This window comes from Dicentrarchus labrax, unplaced genomic scaffold, assembly GCF_905237075.1.
Source record: "Dicentrarchus labrax unplaced genomic scaffold, dlabrax2021, whole genome shotgun sequence".
Taxonomy (NCBI): domain Eukaryota; kingdom Metazoa; phylum Chordata; class Actinopteri; family Moronidae; genus Dicentrarchus; species Dicentrarchus labrax.
The window spans coordinates 1,623,047-1,638,901 of NW_026136724.1; the positions used below are offsets into that span (position 1 = coordinate 1,623,047).

At 40.6% G+C, this 15,855-nt stretch overlaps 2 protein-coding genes across 3 annotated transcripts in view; one reads left to right on the top strand and one right to left on the bottom strand.

Moving 5' to 3' along the window:
- Positions 1 to 15,855, bottom strand: part of tmem121b (transmembrane protein 121B) — a 616,846-nt gene that overhangs the window by 545,960 nt on the left and 55,031 nt on the right. The window lies entirely within an intron of this gene.
- Positions 726 to 14,959, top strand: LOC127358728 (uncharacterized; the record flags this gene model as incomplete). Its single annotated transcript, XM_051392038.1, has 2 exons — positions 726 to 1,969; positions 14,692 to 14,959. Coding segments are annotated over exons 1-2 (1,365 nt in total), but the record flags the coding sequence as incomplete, so codon positions are not given.

A 15,855-nucleotide genomic window follows, 5' to 3' on the forward strand; every position in this document is an offset into this window, starting at 1 on the left:
CAAACAATCTAGGAATTATGCAAATTGAGTGTGGTGTTTGGATAATTGTGATTATATTTTGAAAAAAAGAATCCGGTTTTCAAAATTGTGTGTAAACAATTGAAAAAAAACTAACGTATACATTGGGGCTTCTTCATGGAGCAATCATGAACCTTTCAGAACCTGTTTCTGTTTCGGTCTAAACCACAATGGTTTGGAAAAGGCAGCATTCAGAAGCTTTTCTGTGCTATTAGGCCAGCGGCCATAGTTAAATGTATCCCTGGGGCCAGAGCGGGCGACATTGAATCAAATTTAAAACTGCTGGCTAAAGATAAACGTAAATACAGTAAGATTGTTATCCACGTCGGCGGTAACGACACCCGTTTACGCCAATCGGAGGTCACTAAGATTAATGTGGAGTCGGTGTGTAACTATGCTAAGACAATGTCGGACACCGTAGTTTTCTCTGGACCCCTCCCCAATGTGACCAGTGATGACATGTATAGCCGCATGTCGTCATTCCACCGCTGGCTGTCGAGGTGGTGTCCAGCAAACGATGTGGGCTTCATTGATAACTGGAAGCCTTTTTGGGGAAAACCTGGTCTGATTAGGAGAGACGGCATCCATCCCACTTTGGATGGAGCGGCTCTCTTATCTAGCAACATGGCGAAGTTTATTTCTAAAACCTGACAGTCCAGAGTTAGGACCAGGAAGCAGAGCTGCTGTCTTACACACTTCTCTGCTCTTTCTAACAGTCACCCACCCAAAACCCCATAGAGACTGTGTCTGTCCCCCGACCACCTAAACTATTTAAAGAAATAAAAACAAGAGGAGTTCAACATAAAAACCTAATAAAAATTAAAACCAACTCCTCAGTAGCACAAAATAAGAGAATGAAATGTGGGCTGTTAAATATCAGGTCTCTGTCCTCTAAAGCTGTTTTAGTGAATGAATTAATATCAGATTATGATATTGATTTACTTTGTCTTACTGAGACCTGGTTGTCCCACGAGGAGTATGTTAGCCTAAATGAATCCACCCCCCCCAGTCATATTAATACTCACATTCCTCGAGGCACAGGCCGAGGAGGTGGAGTAGCAGCTATATATGATTCGAGCGTTTTAATGGACCCTAAACCTAAACTAAATTATAATTCATTTGAAAGCCTTGTTCTTAGTCTTTCTCACCCAAACTGGAAAACACTGCAGCCAGTTCTATTTGTTATAGTGTACCGCGCTCCTGGACCGTACTCTGACTTTATATCTGAATTTTCAGAGTTTCTATCAAGCTTAGTCCTTAAATCAGATAAAGTAATTATTGTAGGTGATTTTAATATTCATGTGGATGTTGACAATGGCAGCCTTAGTAATGCATTTATATCATTAATAGACTCAATTGGCTTCTGTCAGAGTGTAAATAAACCAACTCATTGTTTTAATCACACTCTTGACCTTGTTTTATCATATGGCATTGATATTGAACATTTAATAGTCTTCCCACATAATCCTTTCCTATCTGACCATTATTTAGTAACTTTTGAATTCATACTATTAGATAATAAGCCATTAGGCAAAACTTCCTACAGCAGATGTCTATCTGACAGTGCTGTAGCTAAATTTAAGGAGGAGATTCCTTCAGTGTTTAATTCAATGCCATGTCTGAATTTAACAGAGTCCTATAACAACTTTAGTCCCTCGGAAATTGATAATCTTGTCGATAGTGCTACAGGCTCACTACGATCAACATTAGACTCTATCGCTCCTATAAAAAGGAAATTATTAAAACATAGGAGACTAGCACCTTGGTATAACCACCAAACCCGCCAGTTAAAGCAAATAGCTAGGAAATCTGAAAGGAAATGGCGCTCTTCCAAATTATCAGAATATCGCTCAAATTGGCAAGATGATCTTAAGATTTATAGAAAGGCCCTCCGTAATGCCAGAGGAGCCTATTACTCAGCACTAATAGAAGAAAATAAGAACAACCCTAGGTTCCTCTTCAGCACTGTAGCCAGGCTGACAGAGAGTCACAGCTCTATCGAGCCACATATCCCCATAAACTTAAGTAGCAATGACTTCATGAGCTTCTTCTATAATAAAATTATTACTATTAGAGAAAAAATTAATCACCAACTGCCATCAACGGTTATCAGTGGCTCTCCAAGTTCAGGGACTTCTGTCAATGTAAACTTAGATGTATATTTAGACTGTTTTTCTGCTATCGATCTTCATCAGTTAACTTCAATCATTTCTTCATCGAAGCCATCAACCTGTCTGTTAGACCCGATCCCAACTAGGCTGCTTAAAGAAGTTGTTCCCTTAATTGGCACTTCTTTACTGGATATGATTAATCTTTCTTTATTATCAGGATATGTACCACAGTCCTTTAAAGTAGCTGTAATTAAACCCCTTCTTAAAAAGTCTACTCTTGACCCAGGGGTTTTAGCCAACTATAGACCGATTTCTAACCTCCCGTTCCTCTCTAAGATTCTGGAGAAAGTAGTCGCCAAAGAGTTGTGTGACTTTCTACATAACAATAGTTTATTTGAGGATTTTCAGTCAGGATTTAGAGTTCATCATAGCACAGAGACAGCTCTGGTTAAACTTAATAATGACCTTCTGACTGCTTCTGACAATGGACTTGTCTCTGTACTTGTATTATTAGATCTTAGTGCTGCATTTGACACCATTGACCATGATATTCTTTTACAGAGACTTGAGCATCAAATTGGCATTAAAGGAACTGCCCTAACCTGGTTTAAGTCATACTTATCAGATCGTTCTCAGTTTGTACATGTTAACGATGAATCCTCCATAAATACTAAAGTTAGTCATGGAGTTCCACAAGGTTCTGTACTTGGACCAATACTATTTACTTTATATATGCTCCCTTTAGGCAACATTATTAGGAATCACTCCATTAACTTTCACTGTTATGCAGATGATACGCAGTTATATCTATCAATCAAACCCAATGAAATTAATCAATTATCTAAATTACAAACATGTCTTAAGGACATAAAATCCTGGATGACCTGCAATTTTCTGATGTTAAACTCAGAAAAAACCGAAATTCTTGTTCTTGGCCCCAAAAACCTTAGAGACTCATTGTCTAAAGATATAGTCACTCTAGATGGCATTAACTTGGCCTCTAGCACCACTGTCAGGAATCTTGGAGTTATCTTTGATCAGGATTTGTCATTTAACTCCCACATAAAGCAGACCTCTAGGACTGCCTTCTTTCATTTACGTAATATTAGAAAAATTAGACACATCCTATCACAGACAGATGCAGAAAAACTAATCCATGCATTTGTTACTTCAAGGCTGGATTACTGCAACTCTTTATTATCAGGTTGCCCCAATAAGTCCATTAAAACGCTCCAATTAATTCAGAACGCTGCAGCACGAGTACTGACAGGAACTAGAAAAAGAGATCACATCTCTCCTGTACTAGCTACTCTGCATTGGCTCCCTATAAAATGTAGAATTGAATTTAAAATACTCCTCCTCACCTATAAAGCTCTTCATGGTCAGGCCCCTTCATATCTTAAAGAGCTCATAGTACCCTATTACCCCACTAGAACACTACGTTCTCTGAATGCTGGGCTACTTGTGGTTCCTATAGTCTCTAAAAGTAGAACAGGAGCCAGAGCCTTCAGTTACCAAGCTCCTCTCCTGTGGAACCAGCTTCCAGTTGTGGTTCGGGAGGCAGACACCCTCACCACATTCAAGAGTAGGCTTAAGACATTCCTCTTTGATAAAGCTTATAGTTAGGGCTGGATCAGGTGAGTCCTGAACCATCCCTTAGTTATGCTGCTATAGGCCTAGACTATCGGGGGATTTCCCATGGTGCACTGAGCTCCTCTCTTCCTCTCTCTTTCTGCACTCATTCATGTCCCTTTAATGCATGTTACTAACTCCACTTCTTCCCCGGAGTTCTTGTGCTTTCTCGTCTCGCAGGTTCTCATGGATCCTGGTGGAGCCTCCTGCCATGGTCCTGCTTGACTGCCATTGCCAATACTGTTGTTGCTGTGCACCTGTCTGTCTGTCTGTCTGTCGCTCGCTCTCTCTCTCTCTCTCTCTCTCTCTCTCTCTCTCTCTCTCTCTCTCTCTCTCACCCCAACTGGTCGAGACAGACGACCACCCACCTTGAGCCGGAGGATCTGTCCTAGGTTTCTGCCTTTTAACAGGCAGTTTTTCCTTGCCCTTGTCGCCAAGTGCTTGCTCATGGTGGTACTGTTGGGTCTCTGTAATTAATGTTAAAGAGTTCGGTCTAGACCTGCTCTATTTGAAAAGTGTCCTGAGATAACTTCTGTTATGAATTGGCGCTATACAAATAAAATTGAATTGAATTGAATTGAATTGAATTAAAAAAGAATATGTTGGTTAGTTGAAATTCTTTCACATTATCCGACTGTCCTCTGTCAGCAATTTCTGGTTCTGTATTGTTACTCACCATTAAATAAAAGCAGCTTCTCTTAGTGGGCAATCACACCGTTGCTAGAAACGCATTGCAGGCTAAACCATGTTTTCCAATGGTGCAGCGTTCCTGACATGCGCTCCTCTCTTGCCCCACACATTGCGTTTTCATGAAGTTACTATACTAAGGCTCAGGAACATGCCTCTTTCAAAAATGCTATCACCTGTGCCTTAGTAATTCAATTGCTTGTGCTCACCTGTATAAGCATGTCTATCTTGCATGTCCTCTTTCTCCCGTTTGTCTCAGTTCCCACGATCCTCCACCCTTAATCCTGTTTTACCCTCTTCCTTCTCTTTAGTCACAGCAAGAAGGTCCTGGGTCATCAACCTTGGCCATCCCAGATCCTTTCCGTTGCATGTTATCCCTGTGTTAGCGTGGGTTTCCACCAGGTGCTCTGGTTGTCCAAAATAGAAAGGGTCCATCCTCTCCATTTCGAGAAGGTCCTTAGAAGAATCTGGAACTTCAGGTGAAGTTGTGTGTGTCAGGCCATGCCATAGCTGCAGTAACAGAGGGCTCAGTGAGATGAATGTTTTTAAACCCCCCACAAAAAAAAACTTGATGATTCGAATAGGATCTAAAGTCAACTTACATTGTGTTAATCGAATCTCTGCGTTTCAGTTTTTTGACTTTGTAAATAGAGCAACAGCAGGTTATGAGTTTATGACACCACTTATCAGCCATTGAAGCTGGAGTAAGCGTCCATGCAAGTAGTTGATGGCAATCCTGCTGTAGGTACAGTATGTCAAAGGTTTTGATTTAAAGTTGAGTATCAATTTCACCACTGCAGTATTAAATGCATGCATAATCAGGCCTTATTATGATTTAATTATTTTCCCCACAGTAACTGTTTCAATTCAATTCAATTCAATTTTATTTGTATAGCGCCAATTCATAACAAAAGTTATCTCAGGACACTTTTCAAATAGAGCAGGTCTAGACCGAACTCTTTAACATTAATTACAGAGACCCAACAGTACCACCATGAGCAAGCACTTGGCGACAAGGGCAAGGAAAAACTGCCTGTTAAAAGGCAGAAACCTAGGACAGATCCTCCGGCTCTAGGTGGGTGGTCGTCTGTCTCGACCAGTTGGGGTGAGAGAGAGAGAGAGAGAGAGAGAGAGAGAGAGAGAGAGAGAGAGAGAGAGAGAGAGCGACAGACAGACAGACAGGTGCACAGCAACAACAGTATTGGCAATGGCAGTCAAGCAGGACCATGGCAGGAGGCTCCACCAGGATCCATGAGAACCTGCGAGACGAGAAAGCACAAGAACTCCGGGGAAGAAGTGGAGTTAGTAACATGCATTAAAGGGACATGAATGAGTGCAGAAAGAGAGAGGAAGAGAGTAGCTCAGTGCACCATGGGAAATCCCCCGATAGTCTAGGCCTATAGCAGCATAACTAAGGGATGGTTCAGGACTCACCTGATCCAGCCCTAACTATAAGCTTTATCAAAGAGGAATGTCTTAAGCCTACTCTTGAATGTGGTGAGGGTGTCTGCCTCCCGAACCACAACTGGAAGCTGGTTCCACAGGAGAGGAGCTTGGTAACTGAAGGCTCTGGCTCCTGTTCTACTTTTAGAGACTATAGGAACCACAAGTAGCCCAGCATTCAGAGAACGTAGTGTTCTAGTGGGGTAATAGGGTACTATGAGCTCTTTAAGATATGAAGGGGCCTGACCATGAAGAGCTTTATAGGACATTCTTTCAGTTGCATTGTCATACAGATCAACACATCTACAACTGGAGTTACATAAAGATTAATTATAAAGTAATTTAGCCATGTCTCATTAATGTGAGGCTATCGCTGTGTTTATGTGGTAGATTTGTGTTACTGGAAGTTAGACGACTGCTTCACATTGTCTTCATAAGGCCTTTTCCGGCAACTGTATCTTTGCCAAAGGAAGCCTGCATCTACTCACGGACTAGAGGCTTGTACTATTGACAATGCAGGATGTAAACATTAATGGCATCATCAGCTTAGCCTGTTACGTTAGCTAGCACAAAAAATGCAGCCTTCCTTCTGCGCAGTGATAGAAATAGAAAATAACATAGTTCTTACATGAAACTGCTCACAACAAGGATGTGAATTATCTTGAATAACCAGTTCATAATTTCTAACTCAAAGCACTTTTACACTACATGCCACATTCACCCATTCATACAGTGATGGATGACCCATCCAAACAGCATCAGAGCAGTTTTGGGTTCAATATCTTGCTCCTTCTGATTAGTGGACAACCCGCTCTACCTCCTGAGCCACAGCAAACCGTGATGATTGGATGTGACTTTTTAAAATGCCTTTAAGACATTTTAATACTTTAAACACTACAGATTAAGATTTGACCCTCATGTTTTCATGCCAGTTAAACCACACTGAGAGGTTTCATGTTGCTACACAGAACAATGAATCAGTGTGCTGTAAGCTAAAGGTGTTTTTCATTGAGCTGTCAGTCAGGCTGATCTGTAGAGTAATGTGAGAGAAAGTTAGAGGGATTTCTAATGGATAGGCCGGATTAAGAGCCACCATGCACTGTGCTAATGATACTGTCATATCACAGAGGGATAGAGCTCCCGTCCCTCATTCAACAAGCCCTAACTGGACCCATGTGTTAGCCGTTATGCTGTTTGCTACATCAAACAGATTCCAGGCCTCCGAAGCACACAGACCACTCTGACCTTCTGCTGGTCCAGCCAGGATTTGGATCTGCTCTGCTGCATGTGCAGACCTCCCAGACCTTCCCCCCACTCACAGACAATCTGCAATTGTTTCTGCCTGCATGGTTGTTGAATGCCAGTTGAAAACTGTGAGCATGAAAAGAACATTGTGGTCACTGATGTTGACACAACAAAATAATACTGCAGCTACAGTTGAAACTTACTGAAACAACACAGTTGTTCAGAGGGATGAAGTTAAATATTTGTTGTTTGTTATATCAATCACAGAATTATCTTCTATGATTCATTACAATACATGTTTATAATGTATTATGTAATGTCAAAGTGAACAATGCAGAAACAACCTAAATGGTAAATGGTAAATGGACCTGTACTTGTATAGCTTCTTTTCTCTTCCGACCACTCAAAGCACTTTTACACTACGTGCCACATTCACCCTTTCACACACATTCACTCAGTGATGGCAAAGTCCATCGAACAGGAACTAACTCACAGTGCTCACAGCCTATAGACCATAGTAGGCTGTTTGGTTACTACAATAGATTTAGCAGTCCAAGAATGGACAAACCAAACACTGGATATAGATAGGGGCGCTCACAGTTTTTGCATGCTTCATGGCCACTAAATTCTACACACTGGACTTTTTTCAGTGTGCCCAAATATGTATATCGAGTCTCTGGATTGATCACTAATTGCCACAAACTGTAACGTGTTGCAGCTTTCTTTACCTTTGAAGGACAAACCTGTTCTATTTTACAAAATCTTGGACCCTTACTTTTACTACCCGGACACTGAGAAGATTCAACTTGTATATACAGTGCAACTAATTTAATTTTAATAAATGTTGCAAAATGTGGATATCAGCAAAACTTTCACTGACAACTTATTGCACTTGTTTTCCTACTATCTGTTTCCATGTTTGTGTTTAGCTATGCTAAAAGATCTCCAATGCTTCTCTCTTCAGAAAATATCTAAAATCTATAAATAATCAATTTTTAATGTGAACACATATCACACTTGTGTGTTCTGGTTAAATATGGTAAATGGTAAATGGACCTGTACTTGTGGTGGCAATTTGTTTAATAAAGCATTCAAAGTATGATCTTGTCTTTCTGTAAGGTTTTATTCAAGTCATCCATGAATGGTCTCAACGCAACCGTCACACACTTCCGCTGTTTACTTGGACATAGAGTGTAGTTAGGAACAGGATTAAAGGTTATTAAAAATTGCCATTACATTGTATAGAGCCTTTTTTAGTCTTCCGACCGGTCAAAGCGCTTTTACACTACATGCCACATTCGCCCTTTCACACACATTCACACACCTATGCACAGCATTTTCTTAAGACAGGATTGTCATCTTCCGTATGCTGCAGGTACATACAGTGTAAATTAACATTCAAATGTTGTTTGATTGCAAAATAGCTCTGCTTTAAGAAAGTTAATGGGTTTCTGTTCCCTCTCTGTGCAGAGATTTTGAAAAGGAGTTAGACAGTTTTTATTTATCTTTTATACACGTGCAGTTTTCAGTAGCTCTTTACAGTTATGGTTAACCTGCAAAATGTCGCTGGAAAAAAAGACATTTACACCAATCAGCCATAACATTGCAATGTTATGCAGCCCCATACCAACAAACTGTGGCGCACTGTGTGGTCTGAAACCTTTCTATCAGAACCAGCATTAACCTTTTCAGCAGTCTGAGCTACAGTAGCTTGTCTGTTGGATCGGACCACACGGGCCAGCCTTCGGTCCCCAAGTGCATCATTGAGCCTTGGCTACCCATGACCCTGTCTCTGGTTCACCGCTTTTCCTTCCTTGGACCACTTTTGATAGTAGGTAACAGGTACTGACAACTGTAGACTGGGAACACCCAACAAGAGCTGCAGTTTTGGAGATGTTCTGACCCAGTTGTCTAGCCATCACAATGTGGCCCATGTCAAAATTTCCTGATTCTAACACATCAACTTTGAGGACAGAATTTTTACCTGCTGTCTAATATATCCCACCCACTGACAGGTGCCATAATAACCAGATAATCAGTGTTATTCACTTTACCTGTCGGTGCACATAATTTTTTGGCTGATCGGTGGATTTATACATTTATTCATTTCCGTCTCTTCTACGCTTCAAAGGTAGAGCTTAAAATTGAAAGGAAAAAAATACCGAAGGAAGATGTGGAAATAGAAAGTAGTGCAGTTAAAAATAGTGGGTCGGTTTGATACCTCGCTCCTGTGCAGTATCCTTGAGCAAGATACTGAATCCCAAATTGTTTCCAATGCTGTGCCATCATTGTGTGAATGCCCTTTGTTTCTTTTTCTGATGATCAGTTGGCACCTTGCATGGCAGCCTCTGCCATCAGTGTATGAATGTGTGTGAATTGGTGAATGTGACATGTAGTGTAAAGCCCTTTGAGTGTAGTCTATTTACTATTTACCATTTAGTAATCGTAAATGAAAGCAGGAATCTCAAAACCTGGACAGACTATACCCAAATTATATGAAGGGATATACCATGAGAGATAATCAAAAATGTTTTGCATTCATGTGTCATCAAATGATCTTAAAGTGGTAGTTTCAGCAGTGAAAAGAAGTGAGTGATGAATAAATTGACATAGTGAAAGCAGTTCTGCTATCTTTACTTTACCATGATTCCTAGTGGCTCTCCGTACACCATGTTCTGGAGCTGCAGCTTGAACTGTTTGCCTTCTGTCCCTTTCACACATTGATTCATACTATGTGTCAGCACCTGGAACATTATTATAAAATACAGTGATGTGATAAACAACATCATTGAGGACCCTTCATGCCCTAGGCCAGTACCAGGAAGCGTTTACTGAGTTCCTCAAATCTGGAATTTGAACTGATCTGACCTCCACGCTTTCCTCAGCAAATTTATCCAGACAATTTATTTGACCTGCTTTTAGGAGCTCTGCATTAACAGGTGAGTTTGCTGTTGGAAGCAGCATGTTTGTTTCATTGTTTGTTGTCTCCCACATCACTCTACACTTTTTGTACTATTTATCACATATTTACCTCAAGTTCTTCTTTATACATATTATATATGTACACTTTATACTACTACTATACATACAGTTTCATAATACATATGCATATGGCATTTGTAATAAAATACGTTTATCTACATCTATGTATATACCCTGAATAAAATTATAAACGCAAAAATTTTGTTCTGCCCCCATTCATCATGAGCTGAACTCAAAGATCTACGACTTTCTCTATGAACACAAAAGGCCTATTTCTCTCAAATATTGTTCACAAATCTGTCAAAATCTGTGTTAGGGAGCACTTCTGCTTTGCCGAGATAATCCATCCACCTCACAGGTGTGGCATATCAAGATGCTGATCAGACAGCATGGGTATTGCACAGGTGTGCCTTAGGCTGGCCACAATAAAAGGCCACTTGAAAATGTGCAGTTTCACTGTAGGGGGGGTCCGGGGGGTTCCGGAAACCAGTCAGTATCTGGTCTGACCACCATTTGCCTCACGCAGTGCAACACATCTCCTTCGCATAGAGTTGATCAGGTTGTTGATTGTGGCCTGGTGAATGTTGGTCCACTCCTCTTCAATGGCTGTGCGAAGTTGCTGGATATTGGCAGAACCTGGAACACGCTGTCATATACACCGATCCAGAGCATTCCAAACATGCTCAATTGGTGACATGTCCAGTGAGTATGCTGGCCATGCAAGAACTGGGATGTTTTCAGTTTCCAGGAATTGTGTACAGATCCTTGCAACATGGGGCCGTGCATTATCATGCTGCAACATGAGGTGATGGTCATGGATGAATGGCACAACAATGGGCCTCAGGATCTCGTCAGGGTATCTCTGTGCATTCAAAATGCCATCAATAAAATGCACCTGTGTTCGTTGTCCATAACACATGCCTGCCTATACCATAACCCCACCGCCACCATGGGCCACTTGAGCCACAACGTTGACATCAGCAAACCGCTCATCCACACGACGCCATACACGCTGTCTGCCATCTGCCTTGTACAGTGAAAACCGAGATTCATCCGTGAAAAGACCACCTCTCCAAAGTGCCAGACGCCATCGAATGTGAGCATTTTCCCACTCTGCAGTCAGGTCGAGACCCCGATGAGGACGACGAGCAAGCATGCAGATGAGCTTCCATGAGACGGTTCCTGACAGTCTGTGCAGAAATTCTTTGGTTATGCAAACCGATAGCTATTGCAGCAGCTGTCTGGGTGGCTGGTCTCACACGATCTTGATCTTGATCTTGAAGATGCTGGATGTGGAGGTCCTGGGCTGGTGTGGTAACACATGGTCTGCGGTTGTGAGGCCGGTTGGATGTACTGCCAAATTCTCTGAAACGCCTTTGGAGACGGCTTATGGTAGAGAAATGAACATTAAATTCATGGGCAACAGCTCTGGTGGACATTCCTGCAGTCAGCATGCCAATTGCACGCCCCTTAAAACTTGTGACATCTGTGGCATTGTGCTGTGTGATGGAACTGCACATTTTCGAGTGGCCTTTTAGAAGAAGAAGAAGATATACTTTATTAATCCCCTAGGGGAAATTGTTCTTTTCACACACACACACACACACACACACACACACACAGGGAGAGAGATGGTGGAGTGATGGGGCTGCGCGTTAGCAGCGCCCCATGAGCAGTTTCTTGGGGTTAGGTTGCCTTGCTCAAGGGCACCTCGGCAGTGCACAGGAGGTGAAACTGGCACCTCTCCAGCTACCAGTCCACACTCCATATTGAGCTACAGCCGCTTTATTGTGGCCAGCCTAAGGCACACCTGTGCAATACCCATGCTGTCTGATCAGCATCTTGATATGCCACACCTGTGAGGTGGATGGATTATCTCGGCAAAGGAGAGGTGCTCACTAACACAGATTTTGACAGATTTGTGAACAATATTTGAGAGAAATAGGCCTTTTGTGTATATAGAGAAAGTCTTCGAATCACCTGTTTACGCCAATCGGAGGTCACTAAGATTAATGTGGAGTCGGTGTGTAATTATGCTAAAACAATGTCGGACTCCGTAGTTTTCTCTTGACCCCTGACCAATGTGACCAGTGATGACATGTATAGCCGCATGTCGTCATTCCACCGCTGGTTGTCGAGGTGGTGTCCAGAAAACGATGTGGGCTTCATAACTGGAAGCCTTTTTGGGGAAAACCTGGTCTGATTAGGAGAGACGGCATCCATCCCACTTTGGATGGAGCAGCTCTTTTATCTAGAAATATGGCAAAGTTTATTTCTAAAACCTGACAGTCCAGAGTTAGGACCAGGAAGCAGAGCTGCTGTCTTACACACTTCTCTGCGCTTTCTTTAGAACAGTCACCCACCCAAAACCCCATAGAGACTGTGTCTGTCCCCCGACCACCGAAATTATTTAAAGAAATAAAACCAAGAGGAGTTCAACATAAAAATCTAATAAAAATTAAAACCAACTCCTCACTAGCACAAAATAAGAGAATGAAATGTGGACTGTTAAATATCAGGTCTGAGTACTGGTCAATGTAAACCTCTTAGGGAGGCTAATGAGAGTTTAGTTGGTGAAGTTACCTTTTAATAAGATTGTTCAGACAACAATTTGTTGCGCTATTTCTGTAATATATGAGTTACTATCTGAGAGGTTTGTTTTGTTTTATTTTATTTTATTTTTATTTTTTTTATTTTGTATCTTGTATGTATCTAGTTTATTTTTCTTTTTAGTCTTTTGACCTAAAATTGTTTGTTTGAAATTTTGTGTATACCACCTGGGTGTCAGTGTAGTCTGGAATAGACAATGTACATTTCTATGAGTTAATAACTATACACTGTACACACATGTTTTGAGTAAAATGTCAATAAACATATTGTTCAAAAAAAAAAAAAGAAAATATCAGGTCTCTGTCCTCTAAAGCTGTTTTGGTGAATGAATTAATATCAGACTATGATATTGATTTACTTTGTCTTACTGAGACCTGGTTGTCTCACGAGGAGTATGTTGGCCTAAATGAATCCACCCCCCCAGTCATATTAATACTCACATTCCTCGAGGCACTGGCCGAGGAGGTGGAGTGGCAGCCATATATGATTCGAGCGTTTTAATGGACCCTAAACCTAAACTAAATTATAATTCATTTGAAAGCCTTGTTCTTAGTGTTTCTCACCCATCCTGGAAAACACTGCAGCCAGATCTATTTGTTATAGTGTACCGCGCTCCTGGACCATACTCTGATTTTATATCTGAATTCTCAGAGTTTTTATCAAGTTTAGTCCTTAAATCAGATAAAGTAATTATTGTGGGTGATTTTAATATTCATGTGGATGTTAACAATGACAGCCTTAGTAATGCATTTATATCATTAATAGACTCAATTGCCTTCTGTGTAAATAAACCAACTCATTGTTTTAATCACACTCTTGAACCTCGTTCTTTCATATGGCATTGATATTGAACATTTAATAGTCTTCCCACATAATCCTTTCCTATCTGACCATTATTTAATAACTTTTGAATTCATACTATTAGATTATAAGCCATTAGGCAAAACTTCCTACAGCAGATGTCTATCTGACAGTGCTGTAGCTAAATTTAAGGAGGAGATTCCTTCAGTGTTTAATTCAATGCCATGTCTGAATTTAACAGAATCCTATAACAACTTTAGTCCCTCTGAAATTGATAATCTTGTCGATAGTGCTGCAGGCTCACTACGAAGAACATTAGACTCTATCGCTCCTATAAAAAGGAAATTATTAAAACATAGGAGACTAGCACCGTGGTACAACCACCAAACCCGCCAGTTAAAACAAATTGCTAGGAAATCTGAAAGGAAATGGCGCTCTTCCAAATTATCAGAATATCACTCAATTTGGCAAGATAATCTTAAAACCTATAGAAAGGCCCTTCGTAACAGCTGCAATCTATTTAATTATGCAATAATCTTTTTAATAAAATTATTACTATTTTTCAATTCAATTCAATAAAATTTTATTTGTATAGCGCCAATTCATAACAGAAGTTATCTCAGGACACTTTTCAAATAGAGCAGGTCTAGACCGAACTCTTTAAAACATTATTTACAGAGACCCAACAGTACCACCATGAGCAAGCACTTGGTGACGGGGGCAAGGAAAAACTGCCTTTTAAGAGGCAGAAACCTAGGACAGATCCTTCGGCTCTAGGTGGGTGGTCGTCTGCCTCGACAAGTTGGGATGAGAGCGAGAGAGAGAGAGAGAGAGAGAGACAGACAGAAAGACGCACAGCAACAACAGCAGCAAAAACTACACTAATAGTAGTGACTGATGATGATGAACATGAAGAAGATGATGGCGGCGACGACAACGATGGGGGACAATGAGCAGTGACAATAGTAGCACCGTGGTACAACAACCAAACCCGCCAGTTAAAGCAAAAAGCTAGGAAATCTGACAGGAAATGGCGCTCTTCCAAAATATCAGAATATCGCTCAATTTGGCAAGATAATCTTAAAATGTATAGAAAGGCCCTCCGTAATGCCAGAGGAGCCTATTACTCAGCACTAATAGAAGAAAATAAGAATAACCCTAGGTTCCTCTTCAGCACTGTAGCCAGGCTGACAGAGAGTCACAGCTCTATTGAGCCACATATTCCCATAAACTTAAGTAGCAATGACTTCATGAGCTTCTTTTATAATAAAATCATTACTATTAGAGAGAAAATAAATCACCAACTGCCATCAACAGTTATCAGTGGCTCTCCAAGTTCAGGAACTTTAACTAATGTAAACTCAGATATATATTTAGACTGTTTTTCTGCTATCAATCTTCATCAGTTAACTTCAATAATTTCTACATCGAAGCCATCAACCTGTCTATTAGACCTGATCCCAACTAGGCTGCTTAAAGAAGTTGTTCCCTTAATTGGCACTTCTTTACTAGATATGATTAATCTTTCTTTATTATCAGGATATGTACCACAGTCCTTTAAAGTAGCTGTAATTAAACCCCTTCTTAAAAAGCCCACTATTTACCCAGGGGTTTTAGCCAACTATAGACCGATTTCTAACCTCCCCTTCCTCTCTAAGATTCTGGAGAAAGTAGTCACCAAACAGTTGTGTGTCTTTTTACATAACAATAGTTTATTTGAGGATTTTCAGTCAGGATTTAGAGTCCATCATAGCACAGAGACAGCTCTGGTTAAAGTTAATAATGACCTTCTGATTGCTTCTGACAAGGGACTTGTCTCTGTACTTGTATTATTAGATGTTAGTGCTGCATTTGACACCATTGTCCATGATATTCTTTTACAGAGACTTGAGCATCAAATTGGCATTAAAGGAACCGCACTAAGCTGGTTTAAGTCATATTTATCAGATTGTTTGCAGTTTGTACATGTTAACGATGAATCATCAATAAATACTACAGTTAGTCATGGAGTTCCACAAGGTTCTGTACTTAGACCAATACTATTTACTTTATATATGCTCCCTTTAGGCAACATTATTAGAAATCACTCCATTAACTTTCACTGTTATGCAGATGAAACGCAGTTATATCTATCAATCAAGCCCAATGAAATTAATCAATTATCTAAATTACAAACATGTCTTAAGGACATAAAATCCTGGATGAGCTGCAATTTTATGATGTTAAACTCTTGTTTTCTTGTTCTTGGCCCGAAAAACCTTAGAGACTCACTGTCTAAAGATATAGTTACTCTAGATGGTATTAACTTGGCCTCTAGCACCACTGT